This window comes from Corvus hawaiiensis, chromosome 17, assembly GCF_020740725.1.
Source record: "Corvus hawaiiensis isolate bCorHaw1 chromosome 17, bCorHaw1.pri.cur, whole genome shotgun sequence".
NCBI lineage: Eukaryota > Metazoa > Chordata > Aves > Passeriformes > Corvidae > Corvus > Corvus hawaiiensis.
In genome coordinates, this window is record NC_063229.1 from 4,664,585 (window position 1) to 4,690,680 (window position 26,096).

General features: G+C 61.1%; 1 protein-coding gene across 2 annotated transcripts; it reads right to left on the reverse strand.

The window, feature by feature from the left end:
* Positions 1 to 828: 828 nt before the first annotated feature.
* On the reverse strand, positions 829 to 25,009 carry SOGA1 (suppressor of glucose, autophagy associated 1). 2 transcript variants are annotated; one of them, XM_048321635.1, is made up of 16 exons: positions 24,589 to 25,009; positions 16,654 to 16,878; positions 14,941 to 15,099; positions 12,325 to 12,387; positions 8,413 to 9,645; positions 7,304 to 7,420; positions 7,005 to 7,130; positions 6,437 to 6,667; positions 6,183 to 6,290; positions 5,746 to 5,913; positions 4,484 to 4,735; positions 4,288 to 4,359; positions 3,842 to 3,912; positions 2,154 to 3,600; positions 1,917 to 2,058; positions 829 to 917 (listed from the first exon to the last, which is right to left on the reverse strand). In XM_048321635.1, exons 1-16 carry the CDS (start codon positions 24,919 to 24,921, stop codon positions 889 to 891), a joined length of 4,776 nt encoding a protein of 1,591 aa, XP_048177592.1. In that variant the 5' UTR covers positions 24,922 to 25,009; the 3' UTR covers positions 829 to 888. The 2 variants fall into 2 exon arrangements, with proteins under 2 accessions (XP_048177592.1, XP_048177591.1); XM_048321634.1 differs by having other exon boundaries at positions 7,304 to 7,423.
* Between the last annotated feature and the right edge of the window lie 1,087 nt (positions 25,010 to 26,096).

Below are 26,096 nucleotides of genomic sequence, written 5' to 3' on the forward strand. Positions count from 1 at the left end.
GGGTGGGCAGCACCTGCCCTGAGTGTCCCCCACCTGGGTGACAAGGGTCCCCCAGGGGCCGGCCAGGCGCCGCAGGAGCAAAAGGCCATCGGTGCTGGGCCTGCTGGGCCCTGGCTGATGCTGGTGTGTCCGGAGACACAGGCAGTGAGTGGCCGTCGCGGAGATGCTGACGGAGGCTGCGACGTGGCAGAGATGCAGCAGCTGCTGTGGGCAGCAAACGGCTGGACGGGAGAGGGCAGCAGCCTCAGCAGCACCAGCAGTTCTTAAGAGAAACTGCAAGATGACAATGTGCAGAGGCCCTGGAAGCAGTGTACAGAGCTCCAGAGCAATGCACAGAGCCCTTGGAGTGGTGTACAGAGCTCCTGGAGCAATGCACAGAGCCCTTGGAACAGTGTATGGAGTCCCTGGTGCACTGTACAGAGCCCCAGAGCAATGCAGAGCCCTTGGAGCAGTTTATGGAGCCCCTGGAGCAATGCAGAGCCCTTGGAACAATGTGTAGAGCCCCCAGAACAAGGCACACAGCCCCAAAGCAATGTGTGGAGCCCCAGGCACCTGCAAGCAGCTCCATCTGGGTGAATCCCTGCCTGGCCCCTGGCAGGCAGCTCGAAAATAGGTCAGGCAGCTGCCTCAGAAATCTCTGTTCTCTCCTGGAGCTGCACAGAGGCACCAAAGCTGCTCTGTGTGGGGCTGGGTCACAGTCCCCCAGCCCCAGGAGCTCTGCAGTGCCATGGGGGCTGTTGGCTGCTGCCCCCTCCCTCCCTGGGTAAGGCTTTTTCTGGTGGTGATGGAGGGAATGCGCAACACAGACCGAGGGCCATGCTGCAGCCTCCCAACCCACAATCTCTTAATCCAATTGGTGCCTCTCCAATGTAGCTCATTTCGGTATTTTTAAAATGCACTTGGTTTTACATTGCAGGCTGTCCGGAGTTGGGCAGAGCCAGAAGTGGAGGGAAAAAAAAAAAAAAAAAGAAAAGAGAAAAGAAAGGAAAAAAAAAAAAAAAGAGAAATACGTATATTCAGCACTTGGAGGAGAAATAACTACAAGTGGCCCCAAGCAGGGAGGTGGGTGCAAGGAAGGGGCACCATGGCCCCTTGGGAGCAGGGGATGTGCACACACACACAGAGGCACAGGCCACCTCTCCCCATGCTGTGCACCCAGCAATCCCAGCTCTGCAGCTGGAGGAGCCCAGGGACCACCCGGACCCTTCCCAGCAACAAAGGGCCTCAGCAGCATCCCCAGCGCAGAAGGGTGGCCAGGGAGGGCCCGCAGCCAGCCCAGCGTGGGTGACCACAGGGAGCCTCCCTCCTCCTTCCTGCCGGGGAGGCACACGCGGCCCCGCGGCTGATGCAACCGCACCGCAATCGGGGCCGGCGGGATGCTGGCAGGATGCGCCGGAGCCCGGGCAGGGCGGGCAGCGCTGGAGCCAGCACCCTCCATCCCGCTGGAGCCAGCACCCTCCATCCGCGGGGCCGGCGCGGCATCATCCCTCATCCAGTGCTTCCCTACAGCGGCCCTGCTGTGCCTCGCCCCAGCCCTCCCTGTCGACACGAGCAGCCTCCCTCGGCTGCTCTCCCTCTCTCAGCGCCCTCGAGCCCTCGGCATAGCGGGGTCTCAGCTGACATTCCCGGCGCGGTGGCACCGGCCAGGTCCCCCCCAGTGCCGGCAGCGGGTCTCCGCGCAGGCGGGAGGTGATGCAGCCACCCTGGCAGGGTGTCCCCGCGCACCCCGGGGCTACCGGCAGCCTCCGGCTCCACATCTGCTTCGTAAGCGTCCCCGGGGCCGAGGGGACGTTTAGGAGACAGATGCGCCCGCGCCGCCTCCGAGAGGGGCCCCCGCGGGCTCAGCGCGGGTGCTCTTCCGGCAGGACAGTGGATGGCAGGCACGCTGCGTCCCCCGGCCCCCCGTCCTCACTCACTCGAGGCCCCCGGCTTCTCCTCCGCCCTGGGGGGGTCCGCGGGGTGCAGTTTGCACTTGGAGGGGGAGTGGCGGACCGCGGAGCGGGATGGCCGGGCAAAGCAGGAGGTGAGGGACTGGGAGCTGCAGTCACACGCCGTGTCCTGCAAAGATAGACAGGGCACAGCGGGGTTAGAGGGGTCAGGCATCCTGTCCCCCGCCACGGCGGGACACCCCGGGGGGCTCCGTGCCTCGTTACCTCGCTGGCTATGGCCGAGATGAGGTCGGGGTCCCGCAGGGCTGCGTCCTTACTGCCCTGGCTGGGGGACAAGGGCTTGGGGTCCTCGCAGGTGCCCTGCTTGAGGACCTTCTTGTTCAAGATGCGAGAGATGTTTTCAGCTGGGTGGTGGGTGGTGGGGCTGGGGTGCTCGGCTCTCTTGCTCTCCTCCCCAGTGGCCTCCTTCTTCTCCTGGGGGGCAGTGGGGCTCTGCGCCCGCCCACAGACGTTCCTGAAGAACTCCTGCACGAGGCCGTACTTGGGTGCTTCGGGCTTGGCCCGGCTGCTCTCAGGGCAGCCCGGCTTCCAGATGGACTCAGTGCTGCCCGCGTGCTCCACCACGCTGAACAGGCTGGACAGGCCATCGTTGATGTTGCTGAGGACGGGGCTGTCGCGGGTGGTGGTGGAGCGGGCCCAGGCAGAGCCGTTCTGCTTGCTCTGGTGCAAGTTCCACAGGCTCCTGTCCTTGGAGGTGTCCAGCTTGGAGGAAGACCTCCTCTGGAGCTTTGGAGAGCCATATTTTGGGGAGCAGCACGGCCGCTCGATCCTGGAGTGGACCTTATCCAGGGAGGAGGAGATCTGCTTGCTGCGCACGGACACGAGGGAGGAGCTGCGTGGCGACCAGCTCTTGCCATGCACACCGGCACCGCGGGGCAGGTCAGTCTGGAGGCCCACGCTCACTGTCTGGATGGTCTGTGTGCCCACATGGGCCAGCCCCACCGTCTGGCTGGAGGTGCTTTTCACCTTCCTCTCCAGTGAGCTGGAGCGGATGGCCTGGCGCACGCAGTTGGTGATCTCCTTCATGTCGTCGCTCATGTTGCCGGAGATCTCCAGCTCGTGCAGCGACGGGGGGAAGTGCGGCACCGGCGGCACCGCGCTCTCCCCCGCGCCGCCGTCCAGCAGCTCCCGCTGCTGCTTGGAGAAGTTGCACAGCCACTGGCTGTAGGTGCCCTCGGCGCTGGCCGACTCCTCCGGCTCCTTCGGCTTGGCCATGGTGAACAAAAATCCGGGCTCGATCATGATCTTGCCCTCCTTGTTGTGCACCAGAGGCGCCTCCAGCCGCCGCACCACTGGCGGGCTGTAGTAGATGCGGATCCCCGTCTTGTCGGGTGCCGTGTAGCTCCTCTGGATTTGTTTCTGAGCTGGGTCGTGCCCGGAGAGGCTGCTTGCCCGCGAGTAGTCCCAGGAGGAGATGCCCAGCTTCTCCTTGGCCAGGCTGTCAGGGGCAGGTTGCTCGATATTCACATATGTACAGTTTGAGGGAGGAAGGCTGGTGCTGTCCCGGATCCCGTTGGGCAGCAGTTGGGTGGTCGAGGATGCCTTTTTGCCCCGGGCATGGTCACCCAGCCCTGGCATGGTCTTTCCAGGGAGGTAGGGAGAACAGTCAAGCAAACTTTCAAACTCTGACATGGAGGAAACAGACTTGGTCCTGTGGGAGGAGAGAGGATGGGGATCAAAAGGGGGTAGGGCAGGGGGTTGGGGGACAGCTGAAGCACCCTGCTCCCACCCCAATGAGACCTTCCTGGGCACCTAGTCCTGCTCCTCACAGGGAGCCCTTTGCTTCCAGGACTACCCTGGAACATGGTTGCATCTCTCCATGACTCTCAGGCATGTCAAGCCCAGGGGCCCCCTCTCTGTTGCAGGGACCATGGAGACACCAGCACACTCACCTTTTGAGGTTGGTTCCCTTGGCTTCTGCTTCAGAGATTGTCTCCTTGTCTGTGATTTTCTCACTGAGAGCCTAGGAGGGCACAGGAGAAAGCTCCGGGGTCAGCAAGCACAGGACCAGAGCACAGAGATGGGCCAGGGCTCAGGCGCTGTGTCCTGCTCCCCTCTGGCACCACCAGCTTCCCCACACACTGAGGCCCAGCATTCCCAGGACTACGTGGGGCCTGCTGGAACCACATCTATTTTAAATCGGGTTTTTATAACCCCACAGAAGCTCTTGGGGTTCAGCCATGCCCTTCATCCTCTCATTCTCCTGGCGCTCCCCCTTGCAGTCTCATTTGCTGTTTAAGGGGGTGTTAATTGGGGTGCACACATCCTCCCATCTAACCCTTAGCATAGACCTGAGCACTAAGAGCATCCTGAGAGCACTCCACCCTCTCTTACCCACCTCTTTCCAGTTGCTGCCGTGCTTCTCCTTTTCAGAGTGCTTCAATGCCCATGGATTGGATCCTTTCTGCAACTGGAGAATGTGTTGGTCACTCAACAGGTGCCACACATGCCTCTCTGGGCAAGCAAAAGCATGAAACATTCTTGGGGCAAGCAGCAGAGGCTGCAGGACATGTGCAGGATGGGGGACACCATACCTGGTTGAGTTTGTTCTGCAGGTCCTTCGCTTGCTGCTCTGCCTGCTGCTGCTCCTCCTTGAAGCGAGCCAGCAGCTCCACCTTCTCCTGGTTCCAGTTCTTCTCGCTGATCTGCAGCTGCTTGGTGAGGTCCATGACAGCGCTGTAGGACTCGGCCAGGAGATGCTGGTGCTCCTCACGCTCCCTCTTCAATGCCACCTTCCAGTCCGGCAGCGCACGCTCGGCGATCCCTTTGCCTGCCTTTGACTCCAGCTGTGGGGACAGAGTGGTGGCTGTGGGGGACCCATGGCTCCAGCGTGGTGCTGGACATCTCCAGCAAAGGGACAGGGCTGCAGGCATCCCGCTTGCCAGTGCCGGTTCTGTGCTGCCAGGCTGGGCAATCAGCGTGTCCCCAGGGACACAACACACGCAACATGGTATGCCCATGGCACAGCCAAGCCATGGTCAGCCCTGGCTTGCAGCCACGCCATGCCAGCTGGCCCAGCAGATGGTCACCCAGCAGGACACGGGCTGAATGTCCTGCCTGCCCGGCTGTGCTCCTGCCTGCAGGACATGGCTCCTGGAGAGGACCAGCCTCACCTGCAGTGCTGGCAGAGCGGCCCCTGAGGATGCAGCACCACTGGGGTGCTGCCACCACGGCAGCTCTGCTTGCTTTTGAGGAGGAGATATGGGAACTGGGGACCCATGCTCTGCCTGGAGAAATCCTGCCTGGAAAGTGCTGGCACCTGTGCTGGGGAGCGGAGCTGATGTACAGCTATGGGCTGCTGCCAGCACAGTGTGAGTGGAAACCTCTCAGTGCTGGGAGGGCAGGGCTGAGGGATCAATGGGACTCATCCTACAGGCAGGAGCTTCCCCCAGTGCCCAGGCTGCCCTCCCTACACCTCCTGCCTTCCCTGCATCCCTTTGCATCCCTTTTGCAGCATCTGCAGGGATGCTGCGCTGTGACTCGGGGTGGGGGAGAGGTGGGCTCTGATGCTGCTCTCAGCTGCCTGTCCTCAGGAGGGATGCTGAGCCCTGTCCCATCCCACCCTCCCCAGACAAACCCAGCAGAGGAATAAAGAGCATCCTCTGCTGCTCCAGTCAGATTTCCATGCCAGCCCTGTTGCCATGGAAACTCTCCAGCATGAGTGGCTGCTAATTAAGATTCCCACAGTGCCACCCTGCTCCCAGCCCAGCACTTGGCACAGGGCACAGGCAGCCCCCCAGCCCCCCAGTAGGCATGGGGAAGCTCTACCAGCCCACGGGGTAGCCAGGGCTCCCACCTGGGTGATGTGGCACTTGAGCTCGGCGCGCTCCATCTCCCAGGCAGCCTTGGCCTTGGTGAACTGCTGCTGCAGCTCGCTGGCACCACGCCGCTCCTCCCGCAGCTCCGTGCACAGCTCCTTCAGGGTCACCTTCATGTCCGCCAGAGTCTTGATGCACTCGTTGGGCTGCAGGAAAACAGGTGTGAGCACAGGCAGCAGGAGGGGACCCAACAGGGTGGGACTCTGTGGGAGCTGCCCTCTCTACATCCCAGCCCTGCAGGCTGCTCCCAAGGTGAGGGACATGGGAAGCCGCCAGGGCAGGGGACCATCCACAGCTGCAGCATCCCCACCCATCCATGCACCCTGAGAGGAGCCACAACCCCATGCCACACAGCCACAGCAGGGGCTGATCCTGCTCTGATCCACCCCTTGGGCTCATGGGGGACCCTGCTCACCGTGTTGGGGGTCCAGGTGTCCCCAGCACACATCTTGTTGTCTGCCTGTTGCTGCGGGGCGAGCTCCTCTTCTTCCAGCAGCAGGTACAGCTCCTTCATGCTGTTCACCTGTGGGTGACACCATGGCTGGGGTGATATGGGGACCCACAGCCTGTGGCCAGGGATGGGGGACTCCCAAACAGCCCTGGGTGGGACATGAAGCATGAGGGATGCGCCCAACAGTGTGTTCCCCCCTCCAAGGCAGCCCACTGTACCTCCAAAAAGTCCTCGCCCTCACTGTGCACCACCTTGCCCTGGCGCCAGCGCTTGAGGAACCACTTGAGCTTCATGAAGAGCAGGAGGAAGCTCTGCCTGAACTGCTGTGACTCCTGCACCAGCAGGTTCTTCTCCTGGCTCCAGAACTTCTGCTCCAGCCGCCTCTGCAGGTTCAGGCTCTGCAGCTCAAACTCCCGCCGCAGCAGAGCTTTCTGGTGGTCCTCCTTCAGCTGTGGAGAGACAAGTGGCTCCAGGACAGGTGCTGGTGGCAGTGATGTGATGCCTCCCCACCAGGGTCTGAGCTAAGCCCGGTGCCAGCCCCACATCCCCATCTGGGGGAGCTGTGCCACCCTGGAAGCATGCTGGGGACAGCAGGGCCATTGAGGCAGTCCCATGGGGGAAGCCCTGCACGGAGGAGCGTGCTCAGCCTTGAAAACGGGACATGCTGTGTGTGCTCCCAGGTGACACCCAGGTTCCCACGTGGGTCATAGGGCTGGGGCTGGAGGTGGCACTGCCATGGGTGTGAGGACACTTGTCTCCCAGGGGCAGAGGCTGTTACCTACTCACCTGGCAGATCTTCTGTGAGAAGTTGTCCACCTCGTCCTTCCTCAGCTGCCTCTCCTGTGAGAGCTGCTCCTGCAGCCCCCGCAGGCTCTCGTTGGCCTCTGACAGCACCAGCTGCAGCTCCTTCATCTGTAACAGCCCGGGGAGAGGATGGGGAAGGTGGGCTGCACTTCCCTGTGTCCCTCCCAGATGGGGCTCTGCAGCTTCTCTCGTCCTCAGCTCTCAAAAGGTTCAACCCCATCCCACAGCCCTGTCCCCAACCCCGCTGGCTGAAGGGATGTGGCTCCCTGCCCGTGTCATACCTCGGTGGCATAGGAGTCGTTCTCCTCAGCCCGGCAGGGTTTGTAGCTCTGGGGATGTGCGGGGTCCGTGTCCTTGGTGTGGGGGATGCGGAAAGGGTCGGCGTCCCTAAAATCAGGCTGCTGCATGCGTGGGCAAGTTAATGAGAACAAACCAAAAGAGCGGGAAGAAAAAAAAGCCAGAAAACAAAACAATGGGTCTCCGAAACAGTAAAGAACTACAAGACAACAAAAAGGATGAGGAGGAGAAGGAGCTTCATCACCATGGCGGGAGACAATGCAGAAACCAAAAGGAAACACAGGATGAGGAGACACGTGGCCTGGATTGTTTGGGGAAAGGGGAAAAAAGAGAGAAAGAGGGAAAAAATGTGCAAACACCAGTTACGGTGCCATGCAGTGACTGGGGGAGACTGGGACCTCGGGCTGGGGGGACCACATGCAGAACAATAGGACTCTGAACAAGTGAGTGTGCTCCAGAAAGGGGCTTGTGCCTGCAGCCCCAACCACCACCAACATCCCTGGCCCCTGGCATGAGCTGGGACCCCTGAGAACAGCGGGACAGCAGGGCATGAGCTGCTCTCCACTGCTCCAAAGGTGTTCTCCCTTGGATGCAGATTTGCCCTGAAGCCTTTCTCTCCAAATTACCCTGCCTGGGTACCTCTGGGGGCTGAGGATTCCTGCAAGCGGGGTCCCTACAATTTGGGCTGCTTTCAGGGGCTGCAGGCTGCTCTCCTCCCACCCAGCTCATCCCCAACAAGCAAAGAGCCTCTGACACAAAATTTTGGGCTAAGCCAGAGAGAGCAGCCAAAACATCAGCCCCTGCTAAGGCGGGATTGCACCTGAGAGCCCCTGGCCATGGGCAGGGCAGCCTTGGCACAACCAGCCTGTGCCAGGATGTCCACTGCCTCCTGCCCTGGGCACACTCTGTTGGAGCAGAGTCCTACCTTGTCCCCGGTGCCACTGGCATGCAGTGAGGTGTTAGTTTGGATTTTGCTCTGGAGAGGCAGGAGGGAGGTTACACTGGGGATCAGGGTTTGCTCCGTTAAAGCAGGAGGAAACGTGGTGGCAAATAAAGCAGCAGCTGCTGTGAGGGATGTGGGAAGAAGCCGTACCTGGAAGTCGGAGGCGTGCTCCTTCTGCAGCCCCTCTTTGGTGATGTCGTGGCTGCTGGGGCTGGAGAAGGGGAATGAGTCCGTGTGCTCCTTGAAGCCGCTGGTGAGGTGGTCCACCTTCCTCACGAAGCAGCCCAGGTCCTGCTGGAGCACACCCAGCCGCATCAGGAGCACGTTCATCAGCTTGGCATCGCTGGGGCTGTCACCACCGCTGCCCACCGCCTCGCCCAGCAGCACCCCTGCGCACTCGTTGTCCAAGCAAGCCTTCAGCCCCGAGGTGAAGCCGTTGGCATCCGAAATCAGCACGTCGATCGCTTTGCTGACCAGTGTTGCCTGGTCCCGGATGCCCAGCAAGGTCTCCAGGTCCTTGGGCTTGAGCAGCTTGGCGGGGCCATCGGGCACCTTCCCACTGCCCAGCCCCCTGTCCTGCCCGTCGGCCTCGCTGCTGCCCACGCCGTCCCTCCAGCCGGCGGTGGGGACGCACTGTGCCGAGTCGCCAGCCTCGGCGTCGGTCTCCAGCATGGGCCGGGTGGTCTGGCAGGAGGCCAGGTCGCAGCGCTGGAGGTTGGAGAGCAGCACCCTGTTCTCGTACTGCAGCTTCTTCACCTTGCCACTGAGCTCGCTGATCTGCACCTTGGCCGTGGCCAGCTCCTCCTGCGAGGGCTCGCTGACCACCGAGCAGCTGTCCTCCGACAGCGTCACGTCCAGCTCGTGGTCCGACTTGTACTTGGTCAGCTCGTTCAGGAGGAGCTTGTTCTGGTCCTCCAGCTCCAGCAGCGAGCGCCTCAGCAGCTCAGCCTCCTCCTCCACGAACTGCAGGTGCCGGCGCAGCTCCGCCACCGTGTCCCCCGCGTCTCCGCAGCTCGAGACGCCCACCAGGAACCGCGTGTCCTGCCCTGGCAGCTCCCTGTCCCCCTGGCCCTTCATGTCGTCCATCTCCGCCCGCAGCCCGCGGTTTTCCACCTCCAGCTCCACTATCCTCCGGCTGAGGATGTTGGCTTCCTCCTCCACCAGCTTGAGGTGGACCTTCAGCTCGGCCTCCCGGGAATGGGGAGAGTCAGCCAGCTCCTCCACGGAGAGGGAGCTGTCGAGGTCCCCGTAGAGGGACCTGTACTTCAGCAGCTCCTCCTTCATGCCGTCGTTCTCCTTGGCCAGCTTGGTCAGCTTCTTGCACATCAGGGCCGACTCCTCCTTTGCAAAGTGCAGCTGGCACTTCAGGTCTGCGCTGTCCTCCTGGGACAGACAGGGGGTGGGCATTAGAAAGATGCTCCCAGGGGCCACAGTGATTCCCAGAGAGCCCTGGGGACATGCCACCCTCCCACCCCAGTCATCCTAGGGAAGCTGCTGGCTCTGCTCCTGGAGGGGGGAAAGCTTTGAGATCCATCCTGGAGGCTTTCAGAGTGAGCCTGGAGATGGGACGGGGTGCCCTGGATGAGGAGACCCGTGGGTCTTGCCCCAAGAAGGACATTGAGCCACCACCAAGGATGTGTGGACCAAGTCCAGCCTGATCCACCACATGGCAGAGGGGAAGGGAAAGCTCTCAAGACTCCATAGGGTCACCAAGGTTTCCTCCCAAAAACTGGCACTTTGTCACTGCAACACCCTCGTCAGGGCTCTCTCTGCTCCTCTCACTCAGCTCCCCACGCTCCATCACAGGGCTGAGAAGCAGCTGAAAAACTCTCGAAGTCCCAACCCTCAGCCTTGCTGCCATCACCTTGCCAGGGCACTGAAAACCCAGGCAAAGCCTCAGCATCAGCTCACTAGTCCCTTCCCAAGCGCCTCTGCTTCTCAGGACCGTTTCTCCATGTGTTCCGTTTTTATTTAGCAGTTAGGATCTTGGCTGTTTGCCCAGACAGACCGTTTCTCTGCTCTGGGAAGCTTTTTGGATGGAGGACCAGGATTTCCTGACGTCCAGCTCGCAGCTTCCTGTGCCCTGGGGTCACTCGAGTGCTCCGAGCTCCGGCGTGGTGACTGCCAGGAGGGGACCTGCTGGGCTGTGACTCTCACCCCACTGCACCCGCCGGAGCTGGACAGTGCTGGAGGTGGCCAAGCCCTTTGGCTGGGTGGCTGCTGGCCCTGGCAGCCCTCTGCCTGGCTGAACTCATTCCTGTTCCCCTCTCCTTGGCTGGAAAAAGCAAGCTGTCCCCTTCTCTGGGTGCTCCGGACCCGCAGCTCCCCCCAGCCACACCCACGCTCACCCCAAACCCTTCAGCAGTATTTACTCTGCAGACTTCCTGGACTGCTCATAACAAGGCCAGGGGTGATGGAAAGAGGATTCCCATGAGTTTGAGGTGCCATTTTATTCCCTAAATATCCTGCCGTGACCACAGGAACCACCCTGCTGCTCGTCCATGCTCATGCACCAGAACACGACCTCACTAAGGCGCATTAAAGCTGTGCCCCCCTAATTAGGTGAGGAGATTAGGGGAGGGCTGGCTCAGGCAAGGCAGACATGACCTCAGTTCTTGTTTTTCCAGGGAAAAAAAATAAAAAGCAGCAACCCAGTGTGTCCCTCTACACCTTGGCATCACAGGAGGGACACACATGTCCCTGAGTGCTTCTAGGAGCGGGGCAGACTTCAGTGTTGACTCCATCACCCCCCCAGCTCTGTTTTTGGGGAGTCATGATGCTCAGCCAGCACGGCCGGGCAGGAAAGGGGCCCAGGAAGCCACAGATGAGTCACAGCCTCTGTGCCCGCAGGGCCACCAGCCACGGCTGCGTGGGGACAGGGAGCGGATGGGGGCCACATCCAGGGGCATCTGCACCCCAGGAAGCCCAGAGTTCCTGGAGCATTGATCCCACTGCAGAACTGGGGCTACCCTGCAAACCCAAGCTGAAGGGTCTTGGCTCCATGGGGGTGTGGGAAGCAGAGGGGGCTGGTGTTGTTTCCTGCCCCAGGAGGAGGCAGATGAGGGAAGGGGGTGATGGAGGGGCCCCCTCAACTCAGGGCAGAGCTGGCTGTAAGTGCTCCCTGGGGAAATGAGGGGAAGGATGCCGGGACCATCAGCTGGCCAGAAAGAGCTCTCAAGAATGGAGTTAAAGGGAGATGATAAAGACTGAGGGGGAAAGCCTTTGAAGGTCTGGGGGTCCCTGTGCTGTGGCTGCATGGAGTGGGCTGTGCCAGCAAGGATACAGATGACCCAGAACTCTTGGGCTGCTCAGGGTTCCTGCCATGAGACAGCAGTATGTCAGGAATGGCTTTACAGGGTCTGCCTCCACGTCCCAGCTTTGGGGGAGCAGATCTGTTCCCCAAAAGAAACCCTTCAGGTCTTTTGCCTTTGAAAGAGGATTTTTCCTTTTGCCTTTCTATCCCCGCAAGAGCAGCTCTGCCTCTCCGAGCCCTGGTAACAGCATTAGCGGTCACAGCAGCTCAGCTCAACAGCAAGTGACAGCTGAAATCCTGCTGCCACCAGCAAATCCCCCGTTCCCTGTGCTGCCCTGGCAACCTGTGAGGGGCAGGAGTGGCGTGGCCTCCAGCCATCCCCACAGGGACCCTCCGCTCCCCCAGACCCCGTGAAGCTCCCAGGCCACCCTGAAGCACAGCTGCTGGCACTGGCAGGAGGGACACGGGCTGCCAGAGCCACGAGGGCAGAGGCAGCTTTGCAGTGTAAAAGCCAAACTCCTTCAGCTCCTTACACAGGGAAAGGGTTAAAGCCACCACCCGGCCACTGCTGCTCCATTGATAAATGAGACAAGGGAGCGGCTGAGGACAAAGAGGATGGCCCAGCACATCAATCTCTCCCTTATGCAGGGGCTCTGAGAAGCAGGAAAGCTCTGCAAAGCCCTGTAAGGAGGGGATGGCGCTGCCATGCCCGGATTTACTCCTGGTCTGGGTGTAGTGTCCAGCTGGCACCATGACCCGGGGTGTTGGTGGGTCACTGTGGCGTGCCCTGGGTGCTCAGGTGCTGATACCTGCACTGATGGCTTCTTCTCAGTCTTGCCCATGGAGCGAGACCCCCGCTTCTTCAGGGAATTCTGCAGGAAAAAGAGAGAGTTATGACCCACAGCGAGGGCACTGCACCCCAGCAGTGACAGACAGACAGACAGACAGATGCAGTGTGCATGGACATCAGCGCTGATGTTCCCACATGCTTGTGGACCCCAGGAAAAACCCGAGCCTCGGTGGGCTGAGGCAGACCCTTTGCTTTGAGGGAGCTGGACCGGCAAGCATCGCATCATGAGGTTTAGCCAGAAATTCCCCCTGCAGGCAAACGAGCAGTGAAAAAGCTGGAGTGAGCAGGAAATGAGCCATGGAGAGTGGAGAGGCTGAGTCACAGTCCCTGTCAGGACTGAAAGGAGTGGGGAATCCAACCCCCAGGCCAAGGGACAGCTCTCAGGACATTGCAGTGTGGGAGCAGCAGATGATGACATTCCCCATCGCCTTTTCCCCAAGCAAGGGACATGTCGTGGTCCCTCAGCAGCACGATGCTGACTCTGCTGTCAAGGTCACAAGGGGACACGTGGGACAATGTCCAGGCTAGTGAGGACAGCTGGGAGGTGGGGAAGGCAGACAGAGCAGCAAGAGAGACCAGAAGCACGGGAACAATGCAGGTGCCCGGAGAAGAGCCAGTTATCTGGGGAAGGGAGCTGGGGGAAGACCCTCAAGCACATCCACACAGCCTCCCATGAGCGCCGGCTGATCCGTGCAGCTGCCCTGGACCTATTTCCAAGCTGGTGCTGAGGCCCAACAGCCAAAGAAAGCAGCTGTGAAATGTAAGCTGCTGCCTGTGCCAAGGTGCCGGGCTCCAGGCTTTCCTATTAAGGCCACGACCATCAGTGGAGCTGCTGGAGCTGCAGAGCCTCTCCCAGGGGCTGGCTGTGCCACATCACATCCCTCACCCCCACCGTGCTGGGGACTGGAGCTGGCAAGGGGCAGCACCAGCCCCAGACAGCCCCAGGCACAGCACCCCGGGGCAGATGTGGATGTCACTGCTCCACCCTGGGAGCAGCCTTGGGGTGGCCATGCCTGAGGGTCCTGTCATGGCCGAGTTTGGTGCGGCAGGCTTGGCCTGGGGTACCCAGACTGATCCCACTTTTTCCTACCCCTTTAGGAGACAGAAGAGGGGGAAATGCCTGTGCCTTCGGGAATGATCCCCAGACAATTATCCAATTATGGGAGAAACCTCGTGGAAGGGAGGAATAATCAGCCCCGAGGGGTGAGTGCAGCCCGGCACAGTCCCTGGCTTTGGCTGCTAACAAGCTCTGCCAGGCTCTGTGCCCTGCAGCAGCAGGGAGGAGGAGGGCTTTTAGCTCACTTTGTCTAATGTTTGCCTAATTAGCACTCTGCAATCAGTGACTAACCCCAACGCCCTTGCTAGCCTGGGGACAAAACATCCCGAGCTTGGGGACCATCTCTGAGCCTGTGGCAGCCGGCAGCGAGGAGCCCTATCCCACCCCAATCCCACCCCACGCTCTTCAGCCAGGACAAGGCAGCAGCTGTCTCTCGGAGCTCCCCACGCTGACCACACAACCATTTTCCCTGCCTGTTTTCCGAGCTCGGGAGAGCTGCAGCGCGGCTCCTGCTGCTGCCATTTGTTATTCAGCCCGCGCTCCCGGCTGCAGGGGAACCCATTTCACGGCTCTTAGCGGGGCTCTTAGCGCAGCCCGGGGACGAGACACCCCGCGGGGGGAACGCTGCTCCGCGCCACCGGCGCGGGGATGGCTGAGAGGCCACGGGGACAACCACAGCTGGATCCCGCAGCTTCCCAGGAGCTGGGCTCGGCTTTAGGCGGGGATGGCCCCAGAGATCGAAAGCCGTGCGCAGGAAGCACGGTGGGGGAAGTGAGAGCCTTCCCTCGGTTCTGTCTCCTCCCCCACGCTGCCCTGATGGCTCAGCCAGAGATGCATCCCGAGGTTCCCCCGGGACCAAAGGCATCCCGGGCAGTAGGGAAGTGGGTTACAAGGGCTGCAAAGGATCTCAAGTCCATGCTGTCACCAGGATGCCTTTCCTGTCACCGAGGTTGACATTGATCCCGGCCAGAAGCTAGTCCCAAACACCGCAGGACATGGAGTGCCCTGGACCTGTCCATCTGGGTACATTTGCGGCTGCCCAGGACACAGAGGGGATTGTGTACCCATCCAGCTCTGCAGCACCACTGGGACACCATAGGGACACCGCTGGGACATCTCAGCCCCGTTTGAGCCAGCAGGATGTGGTCAGGATACAGCCAGCACCAGGCACTCTGCCAGGGACAGGGACCCCACACATCGTGCGGAGCTTTGCTCAGATGGAATTGGGCACGGCCCAGGGGGCTGGGCTGAGCAAGTGGCCAGGGACATATAAAGTGTCCCTAGTGCAGTGGGGAAGTCCTGTAGCCCCCCTGGATGGGGCAGAGCCAGCCCATGCCCGCAGGGTGGGACAAAGCCTGCTGAGGGCAGGCGCTGCTCAGGTTTCACAAGCATCTGCAGCACGGGTTGGGTTTCAGTGACTCAAGCAGGGTTGGGGGATCCCATGATCCGGGGCCAGGACACCTGCTACGAGCAGAGCCTTGGGGACGCCTCCCCGTCCCCCTCCCGTGTCCCACTCACCTCTCGGAGCTTGTCCATCTCGTTCTGCACCACCTGCTTGGCCAGCTCGGTCTCAATGAGCCGCTGGCGCAGGTCCTCGTTCTCCTCCTCCAGCCTGATCCTTTTCTTCTCCACCACCTCCAGCTCATTGTGGAGCCGCACAGAGACGTCCTTGGCCACCTGGGGACACAACAGGGCTCTCATCAGACTGGGCACAATGTGCAGGGGGCTGAGACCACAGCCCCTGGGCACCCACAGTCCTTGTGCAGAGATCAGCAGGCAGTTGCTGAGACCCTCTGGAGCAGACACTATGGTGGGTGACCCCTGGGCCCTGTGTCTGTCCCCTCCATCGTGTGCTGTGACTGATCTTGTTCCTTCACCAGCTGCAAGGCTGCCCTGCATCCCCATCCCCCGGCCAAACCCTGCCTTCTCCAGCCTTAGCATGGCGCTGGGGGATGTTCATCACCTTTTTTCCCCATATCACAGTGCTGGAAAAGCCCCCAGAAGGCTGGAAGAGTTGGTGGGCAGCCACAGAGCAGGCAGCCTCTCACTGCAGGCAGCAGCTGTGCTGGTCAGGAGAAAGGAGAGCTGCTGCATCACATTACAGAAAAACCAGCAGCTGCCCCAGGATGAAGGGTGCCCACATCCACCCCAGAGCTCCCCCCTCCAGATCCCTGCACAGGAGCAGTCCCCAGCATAAAGGGAGCTTAATAACACGAAATATTCACTCCTGCATTTGCAGGACAGCAAAAGTTGTCCCCAGTGCCACTGGTCTCCTGCACAGTGCGCGATATCATCACTGTGGAGGCAGCAGCAAGCCGTGCTGCAGGGCTGGGGGACCTCAGGGCACAGGGTCGGGCTCCTGTTCCCCCGAGGATGGGCTGTGCTTTCCTTCCCAGAAAGGGAGAAGCTGGAGGGGGCGTTTTTGGCAGCAGCCACCCAAGCTGGGGGGGAGCTGATGGGCGGTTTGGGGAGGGGATAGGGGCCCCAGCAGGGATGGGCAGTGAGGCAGGTTCGCAGCCCCACACTTGTGGCACATCTTGGCTCCAGAACTGGCTGTTTTCTGCTCGAAAAACAAAATTAGTCCTCGAGCTGTTGCACATCCATCCTGAGCTGTCTCCGCCTGCCACTGCACCCCCCTCTTGGCAGCAGTTTCGTTGGTGAGAGCCCTCAGCAAACACTCACCAGGCTCCTCCTGGGCGAAGCAACGTCACCCTGCAGAAATCCCCTTGTCCTGCCCCTCGTGCCACCATGCCTGGGGCTCTGCAAGGTTCTCCCGATGGCCGAGAGAAGCAGCTCCCAAGCCTGCAGAGTCCTGCTCCCCACACTCCCTCCCTGCACATTCGTGATGCCCCATCCCGCAGTGGTGGCCCCATCACATCCCCATAGGAGCAGGGTAGGGGAGCGCAGCCCCAGGGCACAGAGCTGGGCTGCAGCCTGCCCAGGATGAGCCTCACATATGGCACATTCTCAGGCAGTGCTGGCCCTCTCCACCACCAGGATCCCCTCAGACCACCTGTGAGCTGACAGCACTGCTCCCCACTTCCCACATCACCACTGCTAGCAGGGAATCATGATGTCTCCAAAAAAACTGCGCATCCCCACAAACCACACATCCTCACAGAGCTCCCTGCACCCCAACATCCCCTGCCACCTCCATGCTCACAACTCATCAAAATCCCCTTTGGGGGCTCTGGGGGCTGCCTGGGTGCGGAGGTGGCCTCCCAGGCTGACCTTGACGTCCTGCTCGAGGCTGTGGATGAGCTCGCCGTCCACCTGGCCGGTCTGTGCCACGCGCAGGCTGCGGCGCTCGGCCTTGCGCAGCCGGTACTGCAGGATGCGGCAGGTCTTGCTGGCCTGGTCCAGCTGCTGCCGGAGCTCCTGCAGCTGGTACACGTCCTCCTCCATGTACACATCCCGCATCTCCAGCATCTCGGCGCGCAGCTCCTCGATCTCATCCTGCGGGGAGACGCTGTGTTAGACCCTGCAGCTTGCTCTGCCCTCTTTTCCCCTGTGACACCTCCCCACCATGGCTCTCCATCCATCCATCCATCCATCCATCCATCCATCCATCCATCCATCCATCCCATGAGCCTTTTTCACAGGTCTTCAGTGCCTTGGGCCAAGCCCAATCCTTGCAGGAAAAGGCTCAGAGCCAGCTGGGTGCTGTCACCCAGGGGTGAGCCAGTCAGCCAGGGGGGAACAGCCAACACAAGCGCCTGAGAGAGTTAGTGGTGAAAGAAAGAGGAAGTTGGGGGAGGGAGAGGAGCTGCAGGAGCAGCTCACGTGGCGGCCACGGGGAGAAAAATTAGGTTATCTTTGGAAAAGATGTGTCAGGGAGGCAGGCAAGGGAAGGAGGAGATGGCAGGCCAGGACAAGTCCCGTTAGGGGAGGCGACATGGGGACACGAACGAGATGCCACCAGTCTTGGGGACCAGAGGTTGCCCCTTGTTTTGCCACCAAGCAGCAGTCCTTGGGCTGGGTCCTCTGTTCCCAGTCTCATCAGCTCTCCCAGTGACCTCCTCCAGCACAGCAGAGCCTCTGGCATGGAGCAATTGCATCACTGTCACAGCAGGGCCGAGGGTGACATCCTGCTGGCACCAGCACTGACCCAAAGCCTCCTCCAGGGCTGTGGCACACAACCACTGTGAGGTGTCCAGTGCCACTTCCCCATCCAGCACAGGACTGTGGTCACTGGGGATGCTCAAGGATTGTCCCCTATGGTCCCTGGGGACCAACCAAGCTCTTTCCATGTTACCCTGAACATGGTGTCCACCCAAATCCTCCAAGCAAACACTCCAGCCATCACACTGGCTGTTCTTGACAGGACCTGGTGGGACCAGCACGCTCCTGGGAAGGGATCAAGCATCTGCTTTCCTGCCACAAACCCCTACCACCGAAGACCTCCTGCCACTGCCACTTGAGAAGTGAGGGGCTCACGCTGCCACCCTGCACCATGGCACAGTCAGGGAAGGGACAAAAGGATCTGGCAGAGGCACTGGGGGTGCTCAGCCCTGATTCACCCTGGGCAGAGGGGACAGGGGAATGCTCCCCATATTCCAGTGACAGTGACCGAGAGCCTGAGATGGCAGCTCTGTGCTGGCTCTGCCAGGCGCTGGCACAGTGGCTGCCACACTCACCCGGCCTGACAAAGCCCCAGCTGCAAGAACTCCCTGAAAGGAGAAGCCAAGCCCGGGGAAAGGGCTGGCAGCTGCGGGGACAAGTCACAGTCGCTCACTGTTGGCTTTAAACAGTCTGTGACAAAGAAGGAACGACAAACAGACAATTCTGGATTATCTCCTGGCCTGGGCTGCCGGAGCCCGGTGGCACCATGGCCACCAGTGTCGTGTCACCCTCCGCTGCTCTGCTTCTTGCCAGGGGGTCTTGAGAACAGACCTCTTTTTGTTCAGTCTCAGAGCAGAAACAGCCCTGAGGCTTTGAGATGAGCAGTGGGGGTCCCAGGGACACCCAGCCAGGCTGTTCCAGGGACAGCCAGACACTGTCCTGTGAAGGAACATCACTGCAGACATGTTTGAGTAAAGTCAGGTGTGAAACCCCCCAGGGACAAGCCACATGTGCTGGCAGGCAGTCCTGCAAGGGCTGGGATGCGCCCTGGGAACCCCCACCAGCACTTCCAGCTCCCTGCCTGGCGGGCCCACAGCCCTGGGGGCACCAGCAAAACCCCTATAAACCAAATCAGCCTGGGGAGCTGGTTTGTGGCATCTGCTCCTTGGGAGCCTTCATAGGGAAAAAAAGGCGTTATGGTTTGCAGGTGAACAGGCGCACTGCAGCGGGTGGGGAAAAGAGCCTTTCACCGCCAAAGGCAGGCGAATCGTGGCTGGAATACAACTGCAATCCTGCTTCAGTGCTGACCGTTCCAGCTCTCATTTGCCATGTGGCTTTCCCAGGCAGCAGCTGATCAGGGCAGGGAGCAGGGACCTTGGAAAAAACCCAACCAAATCTTGCATTTGCTGGAAGAAATCCTGGGCTTGCCCTGCTAAGAGCTCCTGCTTGTTTATGCTTTGGGTTGTAGCAACCGTTATTTTAGGGGGAGGCTGTGTCCAGCATGTCCAGCCTGGGCAAAGACTTGAAGTACAGCCATGGAGTGGGGCTGGGGGCATCTGCAGCACTTGGGGGGCTGGGAAAGCAGTGCCTGTCTTTGCTCCAGCTGCAGGAGTTCACCCACATTCCGTAACGCCAATAAATCCTTGGATTGGGTGCAGCCTGGCAGGCGCACAGCCTGCCCCAGTTTGGTCCATGGAGGCAAGCCGTGCTGCTAAACTACAGTAAAGGGATTAGGATTGGAGAGTGGAAAAATGCCAGCAAACTGGAAGAGAGCTTGGAGGACAGAGCTGATCTGCTAAGGCAGCACATGGGGTGCACTGGGGTCCCCTCACAGCTTCAGGGGTCCATGAAGGCCACGGAGCCTCGCCCTTTGCACCTGCACATTTTCTGGAGCTGATGCCCAACTCAGCAAAATATCCATTTGGATTAATGTGGGAGCAGAGCCAGGAGCTGAGGAGAAACCCCACAGAAACATCCCAAATTCAGGGGTGGCATTGTGGGCATGGAGCACTGTCAGTGACGTTAAATGAAGCGTGAGATGGTGACAGGTGGGCAACACTGGGGAGGAGATAAATGACCTCTCCAACACAAATGGCCCTGGGGACTGCCATGCTGGGCCACTTGCCCTGTAAACAACAGAGTGCCCATCCCCATGCGAGGTCACAGCCTCCCAGCACCCATGGGCTCCTCCCCTGCTTTGTCCTCCAGGATCACCCACCACTGCATCCCATCCCATCTCTGTAGCAGCAAAGATTTCCTGCAGTTTTTACACTAGAAATCCCCTGTCCTGAAAAAAACACTGGGAATCCGCAGTCCAGGGAGACTCATTTGAATGCCCCAGGGACTGTGTGCAGAAGCAAACACCCCATTCCGTGGCTGCAGGAGCCAGGTTACACTCGGTGGAGGAGCTCGAGAGACAACCTACCTTAAAGCTCCTCTGCAGAAACCTCGGAGACACTGTCTCTCCCCGGGGAGATCATTAAGGAAACTAAGAAGCGGAAAGGTGGGATGCAAACTGCCTGTTTCCAGTTCAGGAGAAAGAAACCATGCATTTTTAGAGCAGGAGGAGGCAACAGCTGTGTTCACACGTCCACTTGAAGGACATCAGCTCTTTCAGGAAGGGCTGAGCTTTAGAGTGATGACCCTGAGCAGTGACAGGGCAGGAGAGGGACCAGTGGAGATGGCAGAGCACACCTCAGAATGCACACCGGACCCATTACAGGTTGCAGAAACAGAATTAAACCCTGGGATCTCCAGCCCAAGGGGAGTTACACGCTGATTTCGGCGCCTGCAAGAATGCAGCAAGCTCTGAGCAGAGCAGGGGACGCACACTGTGCAACCCCAGCAGGACCTGCAGAAGCAGAAAGCAGCAAGGGACACAAAACAGGCTCACACAGTGCAGCCACGGCTGGCTGTGGTGCTGCTGGCAGCACGCACCCCCACTTTGGCAGCCCCAGGCTCTGGGGCACAGCCAAGCAGCAGCCGCCTGTCCTTCCAGCAGCCTTTTGGGGGGCACAGCCCTGCCTGCACCCTCCAGCTGCACCCCTGAACCTCAGCAGAGGAGAAGGAAGGGTGGGAGGCGCCTGGCTGCTTGGCAGAGCCGCCTTTGTGCGGAGCTGGGGCCGCGCTGGCAGCGAGTGTGCCTGCGGCTCGCCTCGATCCCCATGCAAAGACGGGGATTACCGTGCAGGAGAGCAACAAGCACGGCTTCCTCCGAGATTACAGCACAAAAGCAGCAGCTTTCCATTAACTCTGAGCGCCCGTCAGGCAGCACAGGGAATTATGCTAGAATTTGCATGGGGAAAAAAAAAAAAATCAGAGGGGATTTTTAAAGGAAACTGCCCAGGGTGCTCAGGCATGTCCCCTGCCAGCAAGGGGAACCCAGAAAATGCAGCTCACCACAAGCCCATGCCAGGGTGCAATGGGTGGAAGGATGAGCAAGGCACGCCCGTGTCACCCACAGGGGTTTCTTTGGGTGCATTAAGAGCAGCTCTAGCCCAGCTCTGACAGCAAACACCGGCCATCCTTCCCCCCATGTCACACAGGAGCTCAGTGCAGCAGCCTGTGCGCTGATCCCTGCCCCTGGCTGGCATGGCAGCTCCCCCTTGGCAATGGAAGTGAGGGAAAAATCAACATTTCTCAGCTGTACACCTGCCCCCATAAATTACCAGGCAAACAGCTGGGAGCTCTCTGCAGCCCAACCCATGTTGTGCACCATCCGAAAAGGCGCGAGGCTGCAAAACCCCTTCAGGGTGGCTGCTTGGCAGAGCCCTGCTCCCCAGCTCTGCAGGTGGTTACTGGGACTCCCAGGCATGATCCCTGCCCCTGTGGACAGGCAGGATCTGGGCAGCAGCAGAGCAGGGACTCAGCACCAGCCAGGCTGCCCAGATGCAGCCCCAATGCCCCTGTGGGATGCTCTCAGAGAGTCCTTGCTGCTGGCATGGCTGCCTTGGGGGAAACAAGGCACCCAGGCACTCTGAATGTCTCTCCACAGAGCTGGGAAATGCATGCAAGCCCCAAGGGATGTGGGATGACTCAGGGCAGGGAGCAGGAGGGGGACAGGCAGCAGGAAAGGGCAGGCAGGACTGAGCTCCCAGCGTTACACAGCTCTTGCCTAAATCCCTTCCCGCGGAGAGGAGAGGAAAGGGTTTGCAGGCATCGCCTCCCCTCGCTCCAAACCCTCCCGTGCCCACTCTTTGTCTGCCTGTCCCTCTGCAGCTGCTGCCATATCACATCTCACATTTTCCAGCCTGCTGAGCAGGGCTGGGAGCTGCTCTCCATCGCACGGCTCAGCAACAGCGCAACGGGGCAAGGACACCCGAGACACCTCCTCCCTCACCAGGCTGCCAACCTGCATGTGAGAAACAGCCCTTTTTGGGGAAAATGCTTGGAATAACCCGTTCAGGGGGGTCACAGCAGGTGCACAGGCCTGAGAGCAGGGGTAAGAGGAGATCCCAGCCCGCCCAATACACCCAGAGCGGGAGGAGGGAAGCAGAGCCTTGCACAAATCTGGGCTGCAAAGAGAAATGGGTGAAGTGTGCTTAAACAAGTAGGTTTTATTATGGCAGCTGAGGAAAGATGGGACGTGAGCTGGCGCTGCTGGAGCACTGCTGGGAAGCTCCCAAACCCAGCGTGCATCACACGGGCGTAGTAGCACCACACACGTCTGGCTCGTGCCAGAACGTCACCAAAACCCTCCCACCCCCAAAAATCCTCATCTCGCTCTAAATATGCACTAGGTTTCAGCTGGTGCTGATGAATACACGAAAAAATATTCATTTGCAGCTATTTGGGTGAGTCCTAGGAAATAAGTCACCTGGGCTAAGTCTGATTCATCCACTCCTGAGCGGAGGAGAGCTGCATGGCAAGATGGGCAGTGCCAATCCCTTAGGTTAGGGCTTTATTTTTTGCCCTAAGTCCTGAAATGCCTGAATTTTTAGCACAGATGGCACAAGCCAGCACTCCGCTGCAGCCCAGCCCAGTTTTCTGCTCCTTGCTGGAGAAATGAGGCAAATCTTCCAACATTTTTTGGAGCACGAGAGGCATGTGATCTGGGCTTCTGCCCAGCTGGAGCCAGGGTACCACCCCAGCCACCTCCTGCTCCAGTGTCAGGAAAAGTGAGCTACAACACGGAAACACAGATATAAGCAGGATGCACATGGCAGGGAGGAGACACAAGTGCTGGCAAAGAAGGGACGATGCCACCAGCATCCCCATGGCCATTCTTGGTGCGTGCCTCCAGCAGCTCTCCCCTCTCCCACTGCCCCTGGCGAGGGGATTTCAGCTGCCACCCCTCACGGCAGGTAAATCCCTCGCACCCCGCACGCCTGCAGCTTGCCAGGAAGGAGATCACGCGGAAATGGAGGAAGCGCCGGCTCTGTCCGCAGGAATGGCAGCACTGGCACTCGTGTTCTTGGAAACCAGAGGGGCCTCATCTGTATTTTTCCAGCTCCCAGTAAATCAAAGCCCTGAAGCTGTTGCTGCCAACTCTGGCAGGAGTTGGGACACCAGCTGGGAACTGGGGCTTTGCTAATGGACAAAGGGCCTGATTGGGCATCTTCGAGCGCATCACCCAATGCCCACCTCGGGCTGGAATCCTGACACTTTCACAAACTTGGGCAGCAGCAGATGACAGCTGGCCTGACTTCCAACCTGCAGCACCCAAAGAGCAGCTGGGGAGCCTTGGTACCCAGCTCTGAGCTCCCAGCAGGTGACTGCCCAAGCAGCTCAGCCATAGCTCTACCCTGAAGGTGAGAAGGGGGAACAAAATGCCTGCAGCCCCCCTCAGGAGGTGGCACCTGGTGGGTGCTGGTGCCCACCACGCCGAGGTGCATCAGGCTGATGACAGGGACAGCTCTGTGTCCCTGTCCCCTCATGGCACGTCTGCCCTGGCCCAACCATGCCCCCATGCACCAGGCAGACCTGGAAAAAGGCCCCAGGGAACCTGGGAACCAGCGGGAAGAAGAGAGCTGGAAAATGTCCCCAGGGTCTGGCAGCAGCAGCAGCAGGCAGGGAGAGCAGCAGGGAGCCATACCCAGCTGCCAGGCCATGCCCAACTGCACGGGGTCAGGTTATGCCATACTGTGTCCCAGGATGCCCAGCTGGGCTGAGCACACCCATGCCATGCTGAGCTGTGCCTTGCTAAGCTTTGCCAGCTGTGCCAAGCCTTGCCGTGCCAAGCTGGGTCCATGCTAGGCTTGGCCGTGCTGCACCCAATGTGCCATGCCAGGGCAGGCCATGCCTGGCTAACCTGGCCCATGCTGTGCCAAAGCTTGCCCTGTGCCAAGCCATGCCATGGAACATAGAGCTGAGTGGTGCCCAGCCATGCCACACCACGCTGGACCGTGCCCAGCTGGGCCGTGCTGTGCCACACTGAGCTCTGCCCTAAGTCCAGTGTGGCCATGCCAGGCTCAGACAAGCCAGGCCCTACATCCAGTCATGCCACGCTGTGCCAAGTCAAGCCCAGCCACCCCTGGCTGTGCCATGTTCAGGGATGCCATGCTGGGCTGAGCCATGCCAAGCCCTGCATCCAGCCATGCTGTGCTGTACTGCCCAACTGAGTCAAGCCAGGCTGAGCCAGGCCACCCTGAGCTGAGCTGTGCCCTGTGCCCAGCCTTGCCCTGGGATGATGAACTGCACCAGGCTGTACCCAAGGATGCTGTGCCACACTGAGCTGCACCTCGGGATGCAGTGCCATGCCATGTCATGCCATTCCCAGGGATGCTGTGTCATGCTGAGCCATGCTTTGGGATGCCGTGCAGTGCTGTGCCATGCCATTGCCAGGGATGCTGTGCCATGTTGCACTGTGCACAGGGATGCCATGCTGTGAGGACAAGAGATGCTGTATTGTGCCCAGGGATGCTAAGCCGTGCTGACCCCTGCCCTGGGGTTCCTCACCATGCCATGCTAAGGCCAGGGAAGCTGCTCCATGCTGAGCTATGCCCTCAGACGCCCAGCAAAGCTCTGGGACGTTAAACCCCGCTACAGCCAGGGATGCTGACCCTGACTGACCCTTGCCCTGGGATGCCACGCTGTGCCACTACTGCCCAGGGATACCATGCCACACCGAGCCGTGCCAGGGATGTCACGCCACGCCGTGCCCACCTTGAGATAGTCATTCTCGGAGCGCAGGTCCTCCAGCTCGCGGAGCAGCCCGTCGGTGCCGGCGTCCAGCAGCTCCTCGGTGAGGTCAGAGAAGGCGAGCGAGGTGCTGAGCTGCAGGCGGCTGCTGGCCATGGACGCGGCCGAGGGCTCCTCGGGCAGCGGCGACGCCTCTCCGGCCGAGGGCGGCGGCGGCGGGGCGCTGCCCGGGGACTCGCCATCGCTGCCGCTCAGCCCCAGCTCCAGCGACAGCAGCTTCGCCTCCTCCGAGGCGCTGCAGTCCGACACCTCCGAGCTGCTGTCGGTCAGCCCGGACCCCGGCCCGGGCCCGGGCATCGAGCGGGGTCCCGACCCCGTCCTTCTCGCCCCGGGGGCCGCCGTGTCGGTTCCGTGCCGCCGGCCCTTCGGCCGCACCGCGCCGCGCCCCGCCGGCCCCTTGCCTCCGGCCCGGGCCCCCGCCGGGCCCCGCTTGTCGGGCCGCCCGTCCTTGCCCCCGCCCGGCCGCCGCGGGTGCGGGTGCGCGCCGCTCGCCGCCAGCCGCGGGGCCGCGCCCGGGTGCCCCCCGCCGCCGCCGCGCCGGCTCTTGGCCAGCGACCAGCCGGGCACCTCCTTGGGGCGGGCGGGCGACGGCGCCCGCTGCGGCTTCTTCTTCCTCTCCGGGAGCGGCGGCGGCGGCGGCGGCGGCGCGGGGGGACCCGGCTCTGCCGGCGCGGCCTCCATCTCCCGCTGCGCTGCGCTGGGCTCGGCCCCGGCTGCGGCTGCGGCTGCGGCCCCGGCCCGGCCCCGGCCCCGGCTCCGCCCGCCGCCGCCGCCGGGCGGGGACGAGCGCGGGCGGCGAACAAAAGGCGGCGGAGGGAGTGGGGGGGGAGGCGGGGGGCGGCCGCGCTGGCGGCAACAGCGACCCCTCCGCCCGCCCGGAGCCGCACGATCCCACCCTGCCACCGCAGCCCGGAGCCCCGGCATCCTCGATGGATGGGGGCATCCCCGATGGACGGGACATCCCCGGGGCGAGGGGTCCCCCCCGGGTGTCTTCAGCAACGCGTGTCCTTTGGGGAGCCGTGACAGGGCAGGCCCTCCCAGCCGATCCCTGGAGCATTCTTGGGGACAGGGATCCCCTCCTATGTCCCCTGCAGAGCAGGTCGCTGGGGTACCCTGCGGAGGAGGGTTACTCCGGGGCATTCCAGTTCCTGGGGCAGCCCTGACGGTAAGTGTCTCGCGGGACAGGTCTGTGGAAGGAGGCCCCCAGGGTGTCCTGAGCAGTGCGAGTCCCCTGGGTGTCCCTGTAAGCGCAGGTCCTCCGGGGCGGTCTCAGAGGTGAAGGTCCCTGGGGGACACTGAGGATGCCGGTCCCCCGGGGCACCGCTGTCAGTGTGGAGCATCCTCGGAGCTGGAAACCCCTCATGTGCCCCGTGGGTGGGAGGTCCCTGCGGCCCCTCTTGGTGACAATCCCGTGAGACACCTCCGCTCCCCGCCAGGCCGCCCAGGGCCAGCTCCCGCTGCCGAGCGAACGG

Coding starts and splice junctions, on each gene's coding strand:
- SOGA1 (XM_048321634.1), bottom strand. CDS start 24,921: ATGCCCGGGCCCGGGCCGGGGTCCGGGCTGACCGACAGCAGCTCGGAG. Junction 16,879..24,588: donor CCGAGAATGACTATCTCAAG/GTGGGCACGGCG, acceptor GTCTCCCCGCAG/GATGAGATCGAGGAGCTGCG. Junction 4,736..5,745: donor TCAAGTGCCACATCACCCAG/GTGGGAGCCCTG, acceptor CTGTCCCCACAG/CTGGAGTCAAAGGCAGGCAA.